This window comes from Protopterus annectens, chromosome 1.part0 (assembly GCF_019279795.1).
Source record: "Protopterus annectens isolate FY-2018-M chromosome 1.part0, PAN1.0, whole genome shotgun sequence".
In the NCBI taxonomy this organism is placed as follows: Eukaryota; Metazoa; Chordata; order Ceratodontiformes; family Protopteridae; genus Protopterus; species Protopterus annectens.
Window position 1 is genome coordinate 1,386,129,374 of NC_056725.1, and position 23,397 is coordinate 1,386,152,770.

Below are 23,397 nucleotides of genomic sequence, written 5' to 3' on the forward strand. Positions count from 1 at the left end.
GTCAGCTTGCAGTACTGAATTACTTTGTACTGTATTATTAACATAGTTATATCAGCAAAGCATGAGAGCTGCACTTTCCCATGCTGTTAAAGCTAAGTAACTCCTAAACAAGGGTCTGTGTGAACTAAACACACTTCTGAGGTAAAATAACTTATTTACTGATAATATACATTTGAAACACAAAATCATGGATCATGAATGTATAACACATCACTTTTGCAGTTGAACAGTTCAGCATGTTATGCTTTCCCAGATGTTTGCCTTTTTTTGAGCTGCAAACTTTGATTATTTAATATTGTTTATGACCAGGAAGTTGGCATATGTTTTTCAGATAATTATTTCTTTTTTACATGCTATGGTTCTCACATAGTTTAGTACATAACAGAGTTAAACATTCAGTCTCAGCTTAATTATTTCAATATATTTGAGTACTATCTTCTACCACAAAAGCATTGCTAATTAGTTACGTTTAGTTTATCAGTGCTTTTGAAAAAGCAAGCAGTATTACTTTAATCCCACCTTAATTAGGATAACATTTAGTATTCTGTTTTTGTAACTACAGCTCTTAATGCAAAAGGTATAATGTGATGTATATTTTGGTTCTATACAGTTACAAAATAGTTTTCTATATAAACAGGTCGCATTACTTTATTTGCATGATGTAAACATCTGGAATAGTCTCTTGCACAGCAGTTATAAGCCGGGGGCTATTTGAAGGAGGAAGTAAATTGAAGCATTCACTATTTATTGCATCATAAATGTAAATATGATGAAAGGATGCCATATGTATTTAAAGTGTAATTTTGCCCTAGACATTCATCAAGATTAACATTTAATTCCATTTTGCTTTCAGGTAAATGCATTTCTTTGTGAAGGTGTATCTGATATAATTTATTTCTAGAAACATTTGAGGATTTTTGCAGTTGAATCTGAACAGTTCAGTTCACTCTAGATGTTGCTGTTTTCTGGGAGTTCCATGCGCCTACTATTAATGCTACACTTGTGTGCTATGTATCTGTCTCATACAGTACTTTGTTTCCAGCATTTACTACTAGTCTAAGTTACAGTTTACCATTTACTTCTGATCTGTATTTAAATCTAAGCTTTTCAATAAACTTTCCCCATTTTAATTTACAGATAACATCACAAGCTGCCTGTCTTGTACTTTTAATAATTAGTTTTAATGACACAAAATCTAATTAGATTGTCTGGATGTTAACAGAGAGCATTAAAGATCTGAAGTGTGAATGAGTTGTACTCTAGAGTACATCATTTTTTTCCTCTTCCCATTTGCCTACTGTGTCACTCTGAGCAAATCATTTAACTAGACAATCAGTGCTCCTGGGTTGCCTAAGAAAAGGGTCACTTATATGTCATGGACTTACCAAGTTAACAAGTGAATTAAATATTTAAAATCAAAATAATATGATCATTAAACTGCATCATTTCAAGGCAATTAATATAGCAATAAATGACTTCTGGATGTGGTATATTAAACATTTACCCACGGTTGGTGTAGTGTAATCACAAGGGTGAACGGCGCAGTGGTGTTCTTCCTCATTGTTTCCTAATTCCGCTGCTTTGTTGATGTACTGCACAGGTGTATGGGACTTCCATTCCCATGTTTCCACAGTACATCAGTGCTTTGGAAAGCAAATAATGGAGACAGGAACATCTCCGTTGTTTATTTATTTATTTATTTATTTATTTATTGGAAAAGAAAAGCAAGTGGACAGTTTAGAGGTATGAGAGATGGGGAAAATACAAGAAATATCAGGTACATTTGAATGTACCTGATTTTTATTGTATTTTCTCTGCTTTCTTAAGTACCTCTCCACCTCTTAATTTTTGGGAAAGATTTTGCAGTGTAAACCTTGGCTCTAGATGATTGTCACTGTTATAGTGACACCCTGACCCATGTGCAAAAATGGGAGAAGGGATTGAGGATGGATTGATTTGCATTGTCTGAAGGAAAGAAATGCGTGTCATTATTTAGTGACTTTGTTCCTCGGTGATTTGTCAGAAAACCACAAATTTTATGAGGAATGAAGTCACTAAGTAATGACATGCATTTCAGTTTCAGACATTCTTTCCTTCAGACTAATGCATGTCTGCAGATAGCAATACATAAAAAAGTCGGCTGTTCAATGATACGCAGACGGAATTTTACCATTGATATATTCTTTTTACAATGGGCATGCTGCCTGGGCTAACCAGTCAGCGTGCTCACGTTTGAATGCTAATGGCCAGTCTTTGTATAATAGTAATTATTAAATGATGCAGTTATTATTAGCTTATCTCTATTAATTGTTGAATTTTCTGTTCTAATGTATTTCAGATTTTTATCTCATGCCTGAATGGTCTTGTCATCTGGCCATAACTTAACAAAGTGTCAACATATTATGCTGTTTATTCTTTATGCACAAATCAGTAAGAAATAGCCAGTGACACTCTGGCATCTGTTTCTTTCAGTTTAGTCCTAGGTCTTATTAAACTCATATAGCTTACTTAACATTTATTTATATATATATATATATATATATATATATATATATATATATATATATACAAACACACACACACGCACACATTTAAAACAAGATAGTTTTTCTTTGAGTAATAAGACAGGTCTAACCCCGTGCAAAAATATAGAGAATTTTTTGGTCGGGTTTTGTGAATCTTAAATCTGCCTCCTACATACTACATATTGTTTCCACAAACAGTGATGAAGGCTTTCAACACAGACTACACACATTTTACCCACACAAAGTTTACCACTGAGTTAAACACACACTTCTCAGTATATAGACAGATTCTTTCAACAACATGCATTAGTTAGTCATATAAACCCATATTTAGGGAAAGGGGAAAATTAAAGTATCCCATAGTAAAAGCATTTTTGGAATCTGCAGTAACAGGAGAAGGGTAGTACTGTCTGAGATGCAAAGACAACAATACTGCAAGGAAAGTTTAACATAACTCTCATTGTTTTCGGATTTTAACCTTTTTAATACATGCATGCAGTAAAAGTTGAAACGTTTAGAACTTCCATACTGTTTAAATGAAACTACATTCACACTGAATACCATCATAGTGGGATAGCCACACTCCCACTCTTACCTGGATGTAATCTACTGATTCATATGTATCAAAACACATTCATACTTATATGTATTCACAATAATATTTATCAAAACACTTGGATGTTTTTTTCTAATATTGTAACATAATACTTTTGGGGGGCTGTTATTTATCATTAAGGGATTCAGGGCAGCAGGAAAGATTAACAGCAATGGTTCTATAAGCAGTATATTTTCTCTAGTTTCTTAATTCATATCTACTCCAGAGCCTTAGCATTGTGTTATATTTAATTGAAGTTGGAATGTTGCTTTCTGCGCCTTTTGCTGAAGGTGCAAATGCCCCATCTCTGTTGCTCTTTTGAAGTCTTATAGCTAGGTTCCATTGTTTTATTGTTGATGTTTAGGCAGTTTGTTCATGGCACGAGTTTGTAATAACTTGGCTTTTAACATGAGAAAAAAGAAATGCGCTACAACAGTATTGTATCTTTGTAACATAAAGAATGTGCAGCTCCTTGTTCAACTTTCTTACTCTTCCACTGAGAAAGCTAGTAAGAAACATATTTCATCTGAGCATGTTCAAGAGGGATTGCCAAATATCAGATTGTTTCAAAGTGGAGAGCAAAGTAGTACTACATGATGAGAACTGCTTGAATTTAAAATGTTTGGAATCTAGCATACCATGCCACAGTTTAATCAAGCAAGGGGTTTCCGTTCTATGTGCCATTAATTACAGGATTTAATTGCAGCTGCTCTTAAAAGAGAGAGAGAGAGAACTAACTCTATTGTAATTCATAAGTAGCTATTCTGATTAAAAATTATCTGTTTATGGTAATTCAGGGTAAAGTCAGATGAGGAGGGTAGATTTGTTATTGCTGGAAGCTAATATCCCTTTATTATTTCATCCTGGTATTCAGTATCAGTTTATGTGCCACGTTCTGATATATCCAACTTCTCCTACTTGGCCTTTTGGGCTCGGATTCTCTGTTCCTCTTTTGGAAACTCATTGATGCTTTGGTATTGAGTCATTTACCTATTAAAACAATATATCTGTGGGCACTTCTGGTCTTGTTGACAAAGTGGGTAATCATTTTTATGTACAGTAGAGAGTTGATTATCCAAACTTCAATTATCCAAAGAGTCAATTATCTGAATGCAGCCTTCCAAAGTTTTTGGGTAGGAAAAATCATAAAGTCTGAATATGTAAACATTATACATATTTGCTTGTGCATGGTTTTTGAGCTTGTAGCCTGCTTATGTGTGAAAAATATTCCTTATTGTCCACTGGAATCACTTAATGGTTGAAAAGTGTATTCCCTGCATGCAGAAAAAACAAAATTTTAGAATTTTGTTTATCTGGTTCAATTATATGTTTGATTATCCGAATAGTTTGATTATCCAAACTTCCGTAGGTCCGGTTAGTTTGGATAATCGACTCTCTGCTGTACTTAATTATCCATTTAGTTGGTTAGTTTTTTGTCTAGAGTGAGAAATCTGGCCATACCTCTTTTCCCAGTGTATCTGAATAAATTGAGTGCAAAGTCAGCTGTGTGTCCTTACAGTGTTAAATATTAACAGTACAATACTCAAGTATGCTGCCTTAAATCACACTCGTGCTTCAGAATGCAGAATGCTACTAGAGTCATTCAAGCCCAACATCTTCCCCTTCAATTTATACGTGCTGAACAAGACTATTTGTTGGTAAGGATGCTCTGGTTTTGTGGCATGTATTAGGAAGCTGTTGCCATTCTAGAGATTCTTACTATCTTCTGTGTGGACTGTATCCACATCTGTGGTTTATGGTGAATGTACTAAGTAACAATACCATCTCTGTGGCATAGAGGTATTGTCTATGGCCCAGGTTTCCAGAGATCAAGATGTGGCTCAGGTGCCTGATGTTGCTGGCAGGTGAAATGGGCATATGGTGGGCACTGGTTCTCAGTTAACTTGGGTGATGCACCAGGTCAAAGTAGAGTCTTTTCCCATAGCAGTGAGCCAGTGTAGGGAGGACATGGGCTGTGACTGTCCAAGCCAGTAGCAGTAGCCCTTGTTGCTACATATGAAGGAGCCTACATGCCTGGGGCAGAGGGGCATAGGTACTTCCTGTAGTGATGCCTGTGTTCATATCATCAACTGGGAGTGGGATTATAGCTATAGTAAGTATGCCATCTTCAAGTGGGATGCCAGTGAGGTCTGAAACAATCCACTTATCTGTCAGAGGGATGGCTTCCCTTTGGGTGGCTTTTGGCTCCATAGGGTAGTGAACATACATCCCTCATGGGGGGGGGGATGAATAGGCTGGTCCTGCTAAGGAGGTGGTGTGATTGCTGTCAATAGCTGAATGCAAGATGCAAGTCAGAGTATTAAAGGATGGCTTTCCCTTAAGTTGTAGTACTCTTATCTGACTTTATTTTATCAGCTTCTGAGTTAAAGTCCTTAATGTAGTAGTCTTTTATGACTGATTTTTATCCATTTCTGAGTTAAAGTACGTCTGTCTTAGACTTGCCTGGCTTGGCCCACTACATCTAGAAGATTCCAGATATTTCAATAGTAGTGGAATAGACAATATGCAGTCACATGACCAATTACAGTAATCAGTGCAAAACCTTTGATTTAACTTTTGGAACTCCAACCCCATTTTTTATAGATAACTTAAGTGAAAAAGTTGGAGTACTAGCTAGGTGTTAGTTACCTTAGTGATTTGACTTTTACTTTTTGGAAGTGTAACCTTTTCTACATATTGCTAACATTTTTGACGTACATCATGGATCACATTAAGTCTAAGCAATTTGCCGTGTACTGCTGTTTTGATAGCATGAGCTCATATGTTGCTTCAAAATGTTTATCTGTTTTGTAAGCATCTAGGGGTATAACATCTATATAGATGTTAAGGCACCAGTAGATGTTGTTGTTGTTTGTCTTTCGGCTTTTCCCAGTTAGGGGTCGCCACAGCGGAACTCCGGTCTGCTAATGATTGGCAGTAGATTTTCATGAACGCCGAGGTGCTAGCTTGACGTCCAACCTTCGACGAAGGCACGCCCATTTACGCATGTCTTTCGAATGCCCATCCAACCGCGGGGAGGACATGCAGACTCCACACAAAAGGCACTCCCCGCACTCCAGCCAAGAATCGAACAGGAGAACCTCTTGCTGTGAGGCATCAATGCTACCGCTGCACCACCGCGGATTTCTGAGGCACTAGTAGATGTATAGATGCTAAGTGCAATAACTGTTAGCGAAAGGTATGGCGTATCAATGAAGGAATGAATAAGTAAATAAATGAACATGAAATAAAGGTGTATGTTAAAATTTATTAGTATTGAGCACTTCCGTCTCTACCTGAGACTTAATCAGAGTAAAGTCATCAAGTATCCACAGTCATATATATATATATAGATATAGATATATTCAGCGGATATAAAAAGTATACACACCCATGTTAAAATGCCAGGTTTTTGTGATATAAAAAAATGAGACCACAGTAAATCATTTCAAAACTTTTCCCACCTTTAATGTGACCTATAACCTGTACAATTCTACTGAAAAACAAACAAATCTGTTAAAGGAAAAAATATAAAAAAATAAAAAACATGCAATAAGCTGGTTGCATAAGTGTGCACACCCATAAACTAATACTTTGTTGAAGCACCTTTTGATTTAATTACAGCATTCAGTCTTCTTGGGTAGGAGTCTATCAGCATGGCACATATTGACTTGACAATATTTGCCCACTCTTCCTTGCAAAAAAAACTCCAAATCTGTCAGATTGTGACGGCATCTCTTGTGCACAGCCCTCTTCAGGTCACCCGACAAATTTTCTGTTGGATTTAGGTCTGGGCTGTGGCTGGGCCATTCTAAAACTTTAATTTTCTTCTGATGAAACCAGTCTTTTGTTGATTTGGATATATGCTTGGGTCATTGTGGTGAAAGGTGAAATTCCTCTTCATCTTCAGCTTTCTAGCAGATGCCTGAAGGTTTTGGGCCAAAAGTGACTTGTATTTGGAACTGTTCATAATTCCCTCCACCCTGACTAAAGCCCTAGTTCCAGCTGAAGAAAAGCAACCCCAAAGCATGATACTGCCACCACCTTGCTTCACTGTGAGGATGGTGTTCTTATGGTGATGCGAAGTGTTGTTTTGCGCCAAACATACCTTTTGGAATTGTGACCAAGAAGTTCAACTTTGGTCTCATCAGACCATAATAAGAAGTTATGTACCTACCATAACGTTACATCTCAGCTCCGACTCGGCCATTTTCTAAAGCTCAAGAGCTGTTTACTGGCTCGAGGCCTCCCTATATCCCAAAATGCCTGGCGCTAGATCCCCAGATTTCGTTTGGAAGACCTAACACCATAACAATACAAAAGGACAACTGTCCAAATAGCTAGACTTCAGCTATAGGGCTAAAGAAATGTAGAGGATATAAATTGGGTAAGACTCAGCCAGTGACAAGACTCATAGGAGGACTCTTCTCGGTCTATCTAGGCTAGGGGGGTGGATGGTGGGATGCAAGAAGACAACTAACATGGAACGTTATGGTAGGTACATAACTTCTTAATGTTAAGTTGTCTCTCTCGCCTTCATTCTTGCTGGTTGGGACAGCGTCTCGCAGCACCTTAGTCCTGGGTGGCTCATCAGAACAGACTCTTGAGCACAGTGGAACCAAAATCAGCTCTACTCCTAGAGGCCACATCCAATTTATAATGTGAAATGAAAGTGTGAGGGGTGGCCCATGTGGCCGCCGCACAAATGGCTTCCATTGGTAGTCTTGCTTGAAAGGCTAAAGCCCTAGTAGAGTGGCCTTTAGGTTTAGCAGGGAGTTCTTTATTCCTCAACTGATAAATAAGGGTAATAATAGAGGACAACCACCTGGATAAGATTACTTTAGACACTGGTTGACCCTACTTGCCCTTCGCATAGGACAGGAAGAGTTGGTCTGATTTCCTTATTGGCTCAGTCCTATGCAAATAGAAACGTAATTGCCTATGAACGTCCAACTAGTGTAATTTGTGTTCAGCTTTGTTGGAATAATTTGGAAAAAAGACTGGTAGATCAATGGATTGATTCAAATTATTTTCGGAGGGGACCTTAGGAAGGAACGAAGGATTAGTCCTGAGTGAAACCCTATCCTTATGGAAAATATGGTAAGGAGGATGAACTCATAGGGCTAGAAGTTCAGAAGCTGTTCTCGCTGAAGTAATGGCCACCAAAAAGAGGGTTTTCCAAGAAAGCAATTTCAAGGCACAGGAAGCTGCCGGTTCAAAAGGAGGCAGTATCAAGGAAGCTAGTATCAAATTCAAGTCCCACGGAGACGGGGGATCTCTCACTGGAGGCCTGAACAAGATCGTTCCTTTAAGAAAGGCTTTGCAAAGCTTATGGGACATGATGCTGGTTTCTGACAGGCCCGTATGGAAATTTGAGATTGCCACTAATTGAACTCTAATGGTGGCAGAAGAGGAGCCCACTTGAAAAAGTTCTGCTAAAAAGTCTAGGACGTTATGGACAGGGCGGATCTATATTTCTAGCCTCTGCCCAGAAAGAGAAACGTTTCCACTTACTAGCATAAGTCTTCCTAGTTGTAGGTTTGTGCAAAGAAAGGATAATCTCATGCACTGAATGGGAAATACTGGGAAGCCTGGCTAAGGTTGGAAGTGGAGCAACCAAGCAGTGAGGTTGAGAGACTGAAGAGATTGATGCAGCCTGCCTGACTGATGGATCAAGAGGTCCGGAACTGGGTCCAGATTCCAAGGCTGCTTTAGAAGGTGACGATGCAGGAACGGGAACCAGATTTATCAAGGCCAGTAGGGAGCAATGAGGATCATCCTGCACCCCAGCATGGTAGCTTTCTGAATTAGTTTGGGAATTAGGGGAAAGGGTGGGAATGCATACAGAAGTCTCTGAGGCCAATCGTGGACTAGAGCGTCTCTGGGGGAGTGTCCGGGCAGAGGGAAGAGAGTGAAGAAACTGTCGCACTTGCTGTTGAGAGGAGTTGTGAAAAGGTTGCAGCAAGGCTGACCCCATTTGCGGAAGATTTTGTCCGCTACTGTCCGATTGAGAGACCACTCGTGAGGCATGAGAATAGCTCTGCTTAGCCTGTCCGCTATGACGTTGGACTTGCCAGGAATGTGTGTTGCTGTCAGAAATCGTTGAGAGGAGATCACCCACTGCCATAGTCTGAGTGCTTCTCGACATAAGGGATAGGACTTGGTTCCGCCCTGCTTGTTGATGTACCACACTACAGACATATTGTCTGTCTGAATTGCAATGATCCCAGTGGGTAGAGATTTCTGAAGAGCTTGCAACACTAAAAGCACCGCCCTCATCTCCAAGACATTTATGTGCAAGTGGTACTCGTGGGGTTGCTAGGTGCCCTGGACAGTCCTGCCCTGAAAATGCCCCCACCTCCACCCGATCAGGGAGGCATCCATGGTCACCGTGGCAACTGGAGGAGGAAGGACAAATGGTCTGCCCTGGGGTACTGATGGGGAGACCATCCACCAAGTCAAGTGATCTTTGCATGACTGCATGATTATTATCTTGTGAGACATAGGAAGTTGTTGAAAGGACCATTGGGTGAAAAGCATCCACTGGAGAATCCTCATGTGAAAGCGAGCCAGGGGAATTAATATGATTGCTGCTGCCATGAGACCCAAGGTTTTTAGGACGAATCTGGCCTGAATTTTTCTGCATCCTAATAATACCTGTACGTGTCGGCGAATGTCTGCCACTCTGTCTATTGGAAGTCTTGCGGACAGATCTTTCGTATTTAATCTTGCGCCTATAAAGGTTAAAGACTGACAAGGTGACAATGCAGACATTTTGAAATTTATTGAGATACCTAGGTTGGAGCATGTTTGGATGGTATAATCCCTGGCTCTCAGCAATTGATGTCTGGTGGTAGCAGTAAGGAGCCAATCGTCTAGATATGGAAACACCTGGAATCCTTCGTCTCAGGTGAGCGGTAACCACTGCCATACATTTGGTGAACACCCTGGGGGCTATGGTGAGACCAAAGGGCAGGGCTCTGAACTGGTAATGACTGGCTCCCAGCCGGAAGCGGAGAAACCTTCTGGAATGCCTGTCCATTTTGATATGGTAGTACGCATCCTGAAGATCTATGGAGCACATCCAATTGTCCTGACCCAAAAAGGGTAGAATGAACTGAAGCGTGACCATCCAGAACCTCGTTCTTTGAACAGACTTGTTTAGTCTGCTGAGATCCAAAATGGGTCTCCAGTCCCCTGTCTTTTTTGGTACCAAAAAGAACTTTGAGTAAATTCTGGATCCTTGCTGGTCTGCTGGGACTTGTTGGATGGCCTGTTTTTTTAGCAGTTTTGAAATTTCTTGTACTGCCTGTTCCCTTAGACCGGGTGGAACATCTGGGATGGGCTTGTTCACTTTTAAGGGGGTGTGGACAAAGGGGATTTTGTAACCTCTGGATATGATAGACCGTACCCCCATCTGTCTCGTGTGATGAGACGCCAGGCTTCTGGGTACAGAGACAATCTTCCCCCGACTGCCTCCAAAGGTGGGCAACCCCTCAGGGGTGCTGGAAGGGCTTGTCAGAGAAAGATTCTCTGCTGACCTGATTCTGCAGACCACCTCTGCCCCACGGGCGGCATCTATTGTTGTTCCCTCCTCTGCCTCTGGAGGGAAACTCGCCACGTGTGTCAGGCACGGCTCCCTGGGGTTTCCGGAACCACATCTTTCCACTCTTCTGACCTTTAGGGTATGGTCTAGAGGGAGTGGAAAAATGGACTCCCACGGCAGAGAGTGTCTTGCCTTCCTGCTCACACCTAGTAAGGGTATCTTTCACTTGTGGTCCAAACAGAGCCGAACCATCGAAAGGGGTATTGGTGAAAGATGCCTTGAAGGGATCAGCAAAGTTACATAACCGCATCCAGGCATGTCTTCTCAAAGCCACGCCTGTGCCTGCGGCCCTACTCACCCCATCAGCCACATATGAAATGAGCCGCATGGAGGAGTTGACGATTGAATTAAGAGTCGCCAGCTGGGAGTTAATCTTGTCTTGAACCCCCGCAGCTGATGGATCTTGAAGGGTATCTCCTAGCTCCTTGAGGAGATCCCTCTGGAGATGGGTGAAGTGGCACAAGTAATTCAGCGACCGCATGGAGAAGGTCGCTGAAGAAAACATCTGCTTCCCGTATCTGTCCATCATCCTAGAATCTTTATTAGGGGGATGGACAGGTACAGAAGTGTCAGCCAACTCCTTTTTCGTGGCCGCTGCTACCACCATGGCATCATCGGGGACACCCTTTGTCAAAAACTGTTTATCTTTAGGGGCCGTAATAAACTTAGTGGGCCTGCGGGGGGTTGGTTCCAGTGTGTCTGGGGTTGACCACGCCTTCTGAGCCACTACTTCCATCAATGGATCGAAAGGCGGAGACACCCAGGAGGTGGAGGGACAAGAACCAAATGCGTCCAGGAATACCGACTCGTCCTCAGAAGGGTTAAGGGCAGTCCAGTTCCCCCTCTGCCTAAGGATCTCAAGGATGTCTGAGAAAGAGACATCTTCAGAGGGGGATCTTGGGGACCCTTCCGAATCCTCCAAGTCGGTATCTGATGTGACATACTCGGGGGAGTCAACATGTTTCCTCTTACATTTCCTCTTTCGAGGGGGCTCCTCTGAAATTTCAGGGGAGGCCTCAGAAGAGGAAGATACACCCAGTGGGGTGACCTGGAGTGTTTCATCCCCTCGCTTGGGGTCTGGAGGAGGGGCAGAGACCGAAGCAGGCATCCTGGGGGGAGGAGCCGAAGGGGCTGATCGAGGTGCAGACTCAGAAGTCAGCACGCTCCTCATGACCTCGAAGGCGCCCCTGTCTGGCAGAGAAGAGGGTCCCCGCTCTGAAAAGACGGGAATCCTCCCCGGCACCGAAAGGGATGGCTCCAAGGCTGATGTAGGAGCCGAGCTTATCTGCGCCAAGGCTCCGAGAGGGAGAACGAGGTCAGACAAGGGTCCAATGCCACTCACCCCCTCGGAGCCGACGAGGGAGTTTCGGCACCCAGATCTCTCCAAGGATGGAACCATTGAAGAAATTGGAGCAGACAGAGCCGAAAGGGGAAGCATCGGCGCCGACGTTTCCAAGATCCGAGCCCCAACTGGCAGGAGGATTCGGAGGAGGAACTACTTCAGAAACAGCAACAGCCACAGCCTGATGAGGAGGGCTAGTTAACATTTTAACCAGGGCCTGCGATTTGAGGAGTCTACTAACTACTCTCTCCAAGTCATGATCGGATAGCCTCGAGGACCGAGAAGAGTGGGACCATTGGCTCCATTCAGATTGTAGTAAGGGCGACCCAGGAGCCAAGCGAATCGACTCTAGGGATGGTGGCCTAGATCACTTACGGCTCCCTGATGGTTCCGACACCAGGGTCGGAGCCGAATGAGATTTAGATACTTCGGTTCCAGCCGGAACCGAAATAGAAGCAGACACTCCACCTGGCGACGGCTCCGTACTGGGAGCCGATGGCTTGGTGGGCTTAGGGGTTTTCGCTGGCTGAGAATTCACCGGAGACCCTTCAGGTTTAAGTAACCCCTGAGAATCAACTTGTTCCTACGCTCCTGCAGGACTCTCGGACTAAAGGCATGACATACCGAGCAAGAGTCCTGCAGGTGTAGGGCGCCCAAACAATAAACACAAGAAGTGTGACCGTCTGTCAGAGACATTTTCTGACAGCACGAGTCACACTTCTTGAACCCTGTTACCTTGGTATACTTTGACATGCTAAAGAAAAAGGGATACCAACTGAATAATATTAGACTAGTGTAAATAAACACACACGCTAACACACACACACTAGTCCCACACCTTCACACAAAAAAATTAAAGAGAGTAACAATACTAGCAAAAATAAAAAGAAAATTATCTTTAAACTACAAAGGCTAAACACTACTTCATACTGGAAAAAGGTTTATAAAAGGGAAGGGGATAGCCTCTAATTTAAATGGCCTACTTTAGGGAGATGGGGGGGAGGGGAGAAACTCTCTAATTAAAACGAGTTTCCTAAAAGGCAGAAAACACAGGTACTACAGCTAATCTAACAGTACTACACTACTAAGAACAAAAAAGCTTGAAATATGTGCTAAAATTTAACAATATGACAAAAAGATGAATACGACTTGAGCCAGTAAAGCGCAACCTCATAGCTGAAGCGGCAAACGAGATCTGGGGATCTAGCACCAGGCATTGTGGGATATAGGGAGGCCTCGAGCCAGTAAATAGCTCTCGAGCTTTAGAAAATGGCCGAGTCAGAGCCGATTCTCGGCTCCGAACCCAACTAGCAAGAATGAAGACGAGAGAGACAACTTAACATCACATTTTCCCACATGCTTTTGGGAGACTTGACGTATTGTTTTGCTAATTTTAGCCAAGCCTGGATATTTTTCTTTGTAAGAAAAGGGTTCCATCTTGCAACCCTACTCCATAGTACAGACATATGGAGAATACGGGACATTGTTGTCACATGTAATACACAACCAGTACTTACCAGAAATTCTTGCAACTCTTTCAGTGTTGCTGTAGGTCTCTTGGCAGCCTCCCTAACCAGTTTTCATCATGTCTTTTCATCAATTTAGGAGGGAAGTCCAGTTCTTTGCAACATCACTGTTGCCCCATATTTTCTCCACTTTTTGGTGGCTGTCTTCACTGTGTTCCATGGTATGTCCAATGCTGTGGAATTGTTTTTGTACCCTTCTCCTGACTGATACCTTTCAACAATGAGATCCTTTTGATGCTTTGTAAACTCTCTGCGAACCATGGCTTTTGGTGTAGCAGGCAACTGAGTAAATGTCAGGAAAATCCTACCAAGACAGCTGAACTTTATTTGTGGCTAATCAGAGTCTCTTTAATTGATGGCAGGTGTGTACCCAAGAAGACTGAATGCTGCAATTAAATCAAAAGATGCTTAAACAAAGTATTAGTGTAAGGGTGTGCACACTTATGCAACCAGCTTATTGTACATTTGTATTTTTTATATTGTTTCCCTAACAGATTTGTTTGTCAATTGAATTGTACAGGTTATAGGTCACATTAAAGGTGGGAAAAGTTTTGAAATTATTTATTGTGGTCTCATTTTTTTATATCACAAAAAAGTGGCATTTTAACAGGGGTGTATACACTTTTTATATCCACTGTAGATGTATATTAAAGAACTTGACCTGTTATTCAATTTCCTATCAATTAAAGTTAATTTAATGAATTATGTCTGTTGTACATGCACTGTTAATTCCTGTATTAAGAACTAAATTTAAACAATTATTTGAGAGAACTACAAGACATATAATAAATAAATGACCAAAAATTCACATCTACATAATAAAAACATCATGATGCAATTAAAACAAAATATGCTTTGTAAACAATAAAAGTAGTACAAGTAGTTAAAACTTCCTGAAAGAACAGTCAAATAGTGAGCAAATCAATGCCACACAACTTTTCATCCCTTGATTTCAAAACAGGTTTAATTGAAATAGTTTTTTTCATCCTGGGTGGTGCACTGGCATTAAGTTTAATTTGCCAAAGAAGCTCCTTAAATTTGAGTTGGTTTTCCCAGTCACCACCCCTAGGGTTAATGGTAATCTTGTTAAGAATGCCAAAATTAAAACCTTCTAAGTTGGAACATAGACAAGAGTGTTTATATAGAGCACTAATGTTGCTTTTAGCTTTAATATCATAGTTATGCTCATAAATTTGTTTCCTTAATTCCCTCTGTCTTTCCTATGTAAAATGATGGGCATGTGTTACATTAGCTATCCCTGTAGTTGAGCTGTTTCCTTTAATAAATCTGATACTGTTGTCATTTATGAATAGCTATGCAAAAATAATGAAAACATCTGAACCACCAAGCTGGAAGCAAGCACAATTTAATAATTCCAACTCATAAAAACAAATTAATAATAGATAAGCGCTTTCGGGATATGTTCCCTTCATCAGATAACACACTGAATGAAACCATGAACATTTAAACAAAAAAGAACCAATGACAGGTCAACATCGAGTTCTCTGCCCCTTTAAAACAGGCTTTATGGGGAGAACTCCATTTAAACATGGAGTCCTATCAGCTCTAAGTTCAGTTTCCATCTTGTTTCATTGAGTTCAGTTAAGCTCACTAAATCCCCACCATTTGGAATTGCTTTCACAACCTGTAGTGCCAGGAAAGCAAAATTATGTCCCAAATTATTTTTAGTATGTTAGTACAGTGCCTTATGAGCATCCTTAGAATGTATGGCTGAAAATGTAAAATTCTGTCTTTTAAACTACAGTTCGTTTTGCCCACATAGAACAAACTACAGTCATTACACTTGGCCAAATATATCATATTTTTAGTTTGACAATCTGCATAATGCTTAAATGAATAACTCTTGCCAGTTGGATGAATGAAAACATTGTGTTTCATAATGCTGGAACAGGCCTTACAATGTTTGCAGGAAAAAGATCCCTGTCTTAGAGAATTACTGTTCAGACCAAACTCTCTATCAATACACAATGTCTTTCAAATTCTTATTGCGTTTAAAACTAAAAAAGGGTCTAGTTCCTATTACATTCCTAAGTTTATCATCAGTAAGCAAAATCTTCCAGTTTCGTCTTATGATGTCACATTCACCCACTATGTTGTTACTATACTTTAAAATCACACATGGTTTACTATTGTTGTAACACCTTTTCCAATTGTCCACCACATCTGATGCTTTATAAGAATACCAGGGGGTTGCCCTGGTATACCTATCCAATTTACTAGCACCGATAATCTTTTAACTTTATCACCACTATAACCCCAGGATTATTCCTTTCATAATACTATGACGAAATTGGAAGATGTTTATATTATAGTATGTTATTGCTTAATATCTTTTCAACCTGTGTCATGCATTATATTATGTTGGCAAAGGATACACTTGTTTTTCAATTACTCACTAATCTTTACCTAGAATAGATTTTTTCCTTATTTCCAAAAGATTACATAAACATGACCTTAAATATTAAGAAGAACCTCATGCATTTTCTGTTATGCTGTAATTCTTCTGAACATGGTGATTATTTGCTGAAGTCAGTTTTTTTGTAATTGGAGGCTAATCCCTAATCTTGTTAGGAAACAAGAAGTCATTAAATAAATGACTTGACTGAGTGAAACTCATTTCTTGGAGCATTACTGTAACAATATATATATAATTTTACAGCAGATGGGCAACATTCAAGACATCTTTCAGTGGTATCTTTATTAGCAAAGATACATTTATGACAAAGTGTACATGTAAGGACTTTACAGCTTTTGAGAATATAATTTCTATATCAGGTAATGATTTGAGAAAAAACAGAATACGTATGAGTCTTTCACTTGATGCTGGACTTCAACCAAAGCTTTACATGCATCCATCGAATCTCTTTGAATACCAGCTTAGAGCTACATATGCATAGTGGACTGTTATCCCTTCATGACTTTTGGAAAGTCTACTCAAAATGAACCATGGCTTGAGTTATATCAGTTTAGTGGTTGAAAATCAAATGCTTTACACTCACTCTCAATCTATTCTATCAGCTTTAACATACATAGTGTAACCTACTTGTCAGTTTATAGGATGTTATGAAATTTCTTCTTTGTTTTCCTTCTAGTTTACTTCTAGAAGACAAAACCAGTCACTGATATAGAGATGTTTTTCATACAAGAAGACATCTTCAATGTGATGTCCACTCTCAAACCAGATGTTCTTTCTGCAAATTGTTTAGGCAAGGACTAGTTACTGTATTGTTGAAACTGTTTAGCAATGTCATGACTAAATGGTGTTTTGGATAAATATGTAAAGCAGTCTAAAACTGTTTTCACTTTGAAAACCACATCTGCTTCCCCTATTTACCTCCCAATTTACCTTATTAGCCTGGATATAAAATGTCTGCAACCATTTTGTTTTAAGTTGTCTGTTTTTGATATTTTTGTATTTGTTTTGATATTTTATGTATGTTTCTTGTGGTTTTATTTTGTTAAACGAAAGCTTCTACATATAATTGTTTCGCGTTATTTTTACCTATTGTGTATTCTTTAGTTTACAGAGTAACTGGGTAAAGCCCAATTGGACATACCTGGTTAACTAAAGAAAATATATAAACTTTGCTGTCCTGATTGATCTTTTTCAGTGTCTGAATGCAGTTTACATTAATGTTTAACAGTCACTTCTGATGCATGTAAAGAGCAAATTCTGAATACATCTGTTTGTTTGGCTTTTTTGTTTGCAACAACAGCTGCGAGTCCTGGATAAGCTCACATCTGAGAGGATTGCAGCAGAAAGAATTGAATGCCTTCACCGCATTGACCAGAGAGCTGTTCAGGAGAAGACAGAAGGAGAAAAGCACCAGGTAAGAATTAAAAAGTTTTAATATTTAGCTTTCATTGCATATTCAAGAATCGGTTTTCAGCACTAAGTCCCACTCTGTCATCTGTACCTGGGGGGGGCTCAGAAATTTTTTGGAGGTGGTGTCTTATAACACAGCAGCAGCAGCACTGATACACAGTAGCACCTGTAGCCCATGTTTGCAGCTTTTTTCCCTTTTTTTTCCAGTCTACATTAGCAGGGTTGTACACTGGAGATTACAGATGTACTGATTGTGTAGTAATAGCATTCAATTGTTTTTATGTTGGTGTTTAAACTCATTCACTCCTATGGAGCTCAGGCAGTTTGCACTCTAACTTCCAATGGACGGAGCCTAAGCCTTTTGACAGAATCAAATTATGTCCTCACATTTCAAACAAATGTTCATATCCCTAGAAGGTGATAGGGGTTATGAGAGAAGTATAAATGGCAATCTTCAGCACACACTATTTTTTTAGTGGCAGTATTCTTTAGGTTCTAGGTCTTGAACCAAATTTTATAAGTCACAGTAAACACAGACCCCCTGATTTACAAAGCCCTTTATAGCATGCAGGATTAGTTTAAGAGCTATTTTCGGCAATATGTCCGACGTGCGATCCAGGAACGAGCTCCCAGGACGTGCACATGAGCTCTTAGGCTAATCCTGCACAGACCGAACTCCTATATGCAAATTAACCTCATTTGCAGGTGAAAACCATGCAAATGAGGGTAATATGCGATCCGGGAAGCTGGCAGCCATCCGTGCAGGACGAGTGCAGTGTGCAGAAATGTACTCGGTTAGTAACCGAGTACATTTCAGCAATCTGCAAAACGGAGCTATGATAGCTCCAAATAAAGGCTGCATATCATTGAGGGAGCATGCCAATGTCCAAGTAGAAGGCCATTGGCATTGCAAAATGTAAAAGAAAAAAAAACAACGTTTAATTTTATCTTCGCCAGTCTCGCCGGTTAAGCATAGGGCAGCAACGAGCAAACGGGATCGGGGGAGAATTAAGAAAATAAACCTAAAATAAGCATTCTAACAAAAATCAGTATTCTGCCATGCAAGTCATTGGCAGTCAGAAGACAACCTGGCCAGTACGTAATGGTTGCTAAGGGGGGAGGCTCAGTGTGGGACATGTAACTATGCATTACTAGGCAATCCTATGCAAATGAGGGAAAGGTTAGTGAATCCCAGATTTTCCCAGGGTGTGAGGCAAGTCCCAAGAGTGTAAGAGTATAAATAGCTGGGTGCAAGACTAGGATATAGGTGACATCATGGGGGTGTATGTTAGGCATACTGTAAGTGGATTGGAGCCCGGTGGCTCGGGATTGCTCCTAGCATAGCACAACTAATCTAGGGGTGTGTCTAAACCTGCCTAGCACTCTTTACAAAGTGTAAGTGGGTGTGCGGGCCGCACACCGGGTTGTACAGGAAGAAAAAGGAAGTTAAACCAGGAAAAAGCAGCTCTGTCCATATTTGAGCACTCCATTTGCACGGCGCACACACGGGCCTAAACAGGGAGGCAATGGGAAGGGAAAACAGCAGTAGGAAGGTAATCAAGGAGACCTAGTTGAGCTGCCAGGTGAAATGTATTGGAATCAGCTAATCACACAGGAAGCAGACCAGACCAGCCCAGAATGCCACTATAAACCAAGCAAACACCTATCCCTCTGTTTTTTCCACACTCTACACCACCGGTGTATACAAACGGGGAAATTTTAAAACCAAACCTACAAAATGAGAAGGGCTGCAGCAGGCAACATAGAACAACATGTGCAAGAGGCTGATGGTGGTGAGGATGTCAGTGCTGCTGAACAACTCACAATGAGGAGACAGGGAAGAGTGTACAGACCCAGGGTAACCTACTAGGGGCTACATGAGCTGGAGATAGTGGAGCGCTATAGGGTGGACAGAGACCTCCTACAACAAATCATTGAGCTGTGCAGGCCACACCTGACACACCACACTGGCCGAGGGGAACCCATCCCAGTGGATACCAAGGTATGTGTAGGCCTAGGTATACTAGCCACAGGTTCCTCCCAAAATACAACTAGGGATAACATGAGCATCTCACAGGCATCAGCATCCAGAGTATTCCAACAATTCCTGGATGACATGTCAGCACATGCCAGTGAGCACATACATTTCATCAACACACTTGAGGTGTTGACCTGCAATATGCATCTCTTCCTCCAAATAGCTAACTACTCTGGGGTAGTGGGTGCTATAGACTGCATGCACTTACGCATCAAAGCACCACCCGGAGAGCAGGGTAGGGCCTACATCAACCACGGGGGCATCCCCTCCATCAACTGCTAGGTCATATGTGATTCCCAGGGCATTATACTGAATGTGTGTGCAGGCTGCCCTGGAAGCTATGACAATTCGCACATATGGCAACTGACGCAGCTGTACCACAGATTTGCCGATGTGGACATCTCCTACAGTCACCTAGTGGGGGATGCTGGGTACCCACTGGAGCCGTGGCTGATGATACCCATCAGAAATGCACACACACCTGAACAACAATGCCATAATGATGCACATGCACATGCCAGACATATAATAGAGCATGTGTTTGGGATGCTCACGTCACGGTTCCGGTGTCTGGACACATCCAGTGGAGCCCTGCAGTTTTCACCAGTTGCATGTACCCATATAGTAATGTTATGTGCTGTGCTACACAATATGATCCTGTGGAAACAGCTGCAGCAGGAACAGCATGGGGCAGGTCCACACAGCCCCTCACCAATGCCAAGGCCTGTACAGGTACAGAGTGACTAGGAGGAGGAAGAACCTGAGCCTGCTGCAGTAGGCAGAAGGGGGCATGCCCAGTATGCCCTGGCCTTGGCAAAGAGGCAACACATAGCATATGCATTGACACAGTACGGCCCCAGGGAATGACACCTCTCTCTGACTCACACAGACAATAAAAGGGATGCCAAACATGACACTACCTGTGCCTAACCATGTATAGGGAGTGTACTATGTGCATCCGACATAGGCAGCCCTCCAGCACCATCCTCAAGTCTGGCACACCCTCAAGGTAAATCAATCAACCTACCAATTGTCAAATGGAGTAGAATGTGCTTTTACCTGTAGCTATGGTATGGATGTGAGCATGCAAGGGAATTGGGTAGCCAGATGTCAAGGCAGCAGAGAGCAGACACACACAGTGGCAGTATGTAACACATACTGGAGTCACCATAGTAGCCAGTATTACACAGGGTGACAAAACCCACTGCAGGAAATGGCCTGAGCGACAGGGGTGTCCATAAGAGCCACACATACCAGTCAGGAAGGATCACATACCCAGCAACAGCCTCAGCCAGCAGGACAGGTGAAGATAAACACAGACAAATGCTGTACTATGGCCTCCGAATGTGCCCTATGGTTAACCCCTCCCCCGGCCTACACAGACAGATCGCAGCAGGCCGGGCAGTCGGATGTAAGTTGTGAAGGCTAGGAAGTCGGACACTAATATGTAGGTAAACAAAGCTAGGATCTGTACTACACTAGTAAGCCCTAGCCAGCAGGATAGGTAAGACTCCAGACTGAAATGGAGTACCTGACTTACCAGTACAGTCCTAGCAAATGTGTACAAGTGTCAGGTGCTCCCTGACATCCAATGTACACATAGAGTAACAGTCAGTTGTGCTCCGCCCCACTCCTGTGTAGAACAGTTGAAACAGTCAGGTGTCCTCCCCTGCTATGCAGAAATGTAGCAACAGTCAATGGCAAATGACTGATGGATACCCTGCAGACACAGCATGCTACCCGTTGGTGTACAACAAAAGTTCAGCACTGCAGTACAAACAACCTGGACGTGGTCCACACATGCAACACAGATGGCTATACTGGGCATGCTCACACACTTAGAAGAATGAAGCCAATGTCAGTCAACAATATACTGAGAAGTCATACTGGGCATGCTCACACACTTAAACACTTGGAAGACCATGTCTGCAAACACCAGTGGACCAGACATATCTGGAAGTTGCAGTTCTCAGTGTGAACACATGTCAGTATGCACAACTCCTGCCTTGCACACACAGTGGCTAGGAATGCAGACAAATATTTAAGGACAACACACTGTAATAAGCCACAGGCACACGGGCATAGATATGTGGAAGAGGGTGACTGTGACAAGGAGCTATGCGGGCCTGTCCCAACTGACACACAGCCTAAGGGCCCCCAACACATGAGGTGTGGATGTAACCCACTGCGGATACTAGCCACCAGTACCTGTCAGCATGACAGACTATGTGTTGTACGTGCCAGCTGTGCAACAAGACTGCACAATGAAGCAGACATCTAGTAGCTGTATACACGCACCTGTGACATATGACCCCGTGTGTGCCTGCATGTGGCATGTCACAACCTACATGAATGGGGTATGGCCCATGCACACACTGCCCTCCCCATAGCAGTAGTATGACAAGCCTGCTGAGGTCATCCAATGTGAATTACACCTTTGGGAGAGCTATAGCTCAACAAAATGCATGGCATGTCCCATAACTGCGTACTGCTGTAGTGACAGAGTAGTTAGGAGTGAGTGTGTGCTTGTGTGTGTGCCTGTCTGCCTCTGACTGTGTAGAGTGAAATGCTTTTTAGGCTACTCACACTCCATACAATACAAATACACTACTTTGCCAAGGCGGCCGATGTCACTCATCTAGAAGTACACCTCTGGGAAATTGATAGCCCAGTAATTGCCGTAGCGCGTTCTGTAACTGTGTACATCTGTAGTGTGATTTAGAATGGTGGTAGTGTTTCATCTCCATCCATGCCAGTTCTGGATGTGATGTGTGTGCCTCAGTGTCTGTGTATGGAGCAATGCATTATAGGCTACTCACTCGCAGTACATTACAAATGCCCTACTTTGGTAGTCCTGCTGATGTCATTAATTGTGAAATACACCTTTGGGGAAGATGAACTTCAATAATGTCCATGGCGCGTAATATAACTGTGTAGTGCTGTAGTGTAGTAAACCAGCTAGGTAGGGGTTCTACTCCCAGACATGACAGGTGTGTGTGTGTGTGTGTGTGTGTGTGTGTGTGTGTGTGTGTGTGTGTGTGTGTGTGTGTGTGTGTGTGTGTGTGTTGTGTAGAGGTGGTTGTGAGTCTGTGACACAGATAGGCAATGTGGAGGGGTTTTGCTAATTTCATTTATGGTGGCCCTACTATATATCACAATGTCAACCATACAGGGATAACAGATGTAAATGGCTGAGAGGCTGGGGTGCAAAGCCATACCCATACATGTGGCATCAAGGCCTGCCAATCACAGTTAGCAACCCCACTGTGCCTTCACATGTGACTCACAATGGACATACCATGCCTGAAAACTTGGCCCATATGGACAGATGACACTGACATCAGGAAATGCTGTTAGCATGCTATCAATGTGGGTGCAGGGTACATCTGCTGACCAGTACCACTCCCTGCCACACATGGGCAAGACTGGCACATCTGACGATAAGTTGTGTTCACAGTATGGGCCAGACACCCCAGGTACAGTTCCACATGTCACTGTACATGCATGTGGGAAGTGTGCACATCCTGGGCACCATCCAAGTCATGGACTAGGGAACACATACATGGCAAGTGATGCACAGCATTGGCCACACACAGTGGTCACCCAGGTGCCTGGAAGACAGATGCAATACCCACCTGTGCAGGCAAATGCAGAAGCTAAAGGCCTGTGCCACAATGCAGACCATTGTCATGTGGGCTGATTCCAAGGTATACCCATCGCCTACCCTTGTATAGCCTGCTGGCACTGTTGGCCACCACACACCCGTGCAGACATGCACCCATGCATGTCCGAACTGGACCCTGTGTGTTCGTGTGTGTGTTGTATGGTGTGTATGTCCAATTCCTGCTATGTCAGTTCCATGTATATCAGGAATCTCCATCTGCAGGCTCATCTGCAGACTGGGCAGTGTTGTGCCTT

The 23,397-nt window shown here is 42.2% G+C and overlaps 1 protein-coding gene across 7 annotated transcripts in view; it reads left to right on the plus strand.

Annotated features, from left to right (window-relative positions):
* The window catches only part of ANKRD6 (ankyrin repeat domain 6), a 1,808,044-nt gene that overhangs the window by 1,727,458 nt on the left and 57,189 nt on the right, over positions 1-23,397 (plus strand). For all 7 annotated transcript variants that reach the window (XM_044067116.1, XM_044067125.1, XM_044067156.1 and 4 more), the window contains one exon: positions 17,332-17,445. In XM_044067116.1, the coding sequence (XP_043923051.1) occupies positions 17,332-17,445 (114 nt within the window). The remainder of the gene's footprint in view (positions 1-17,331; positions 17,446-23,397) is intronic.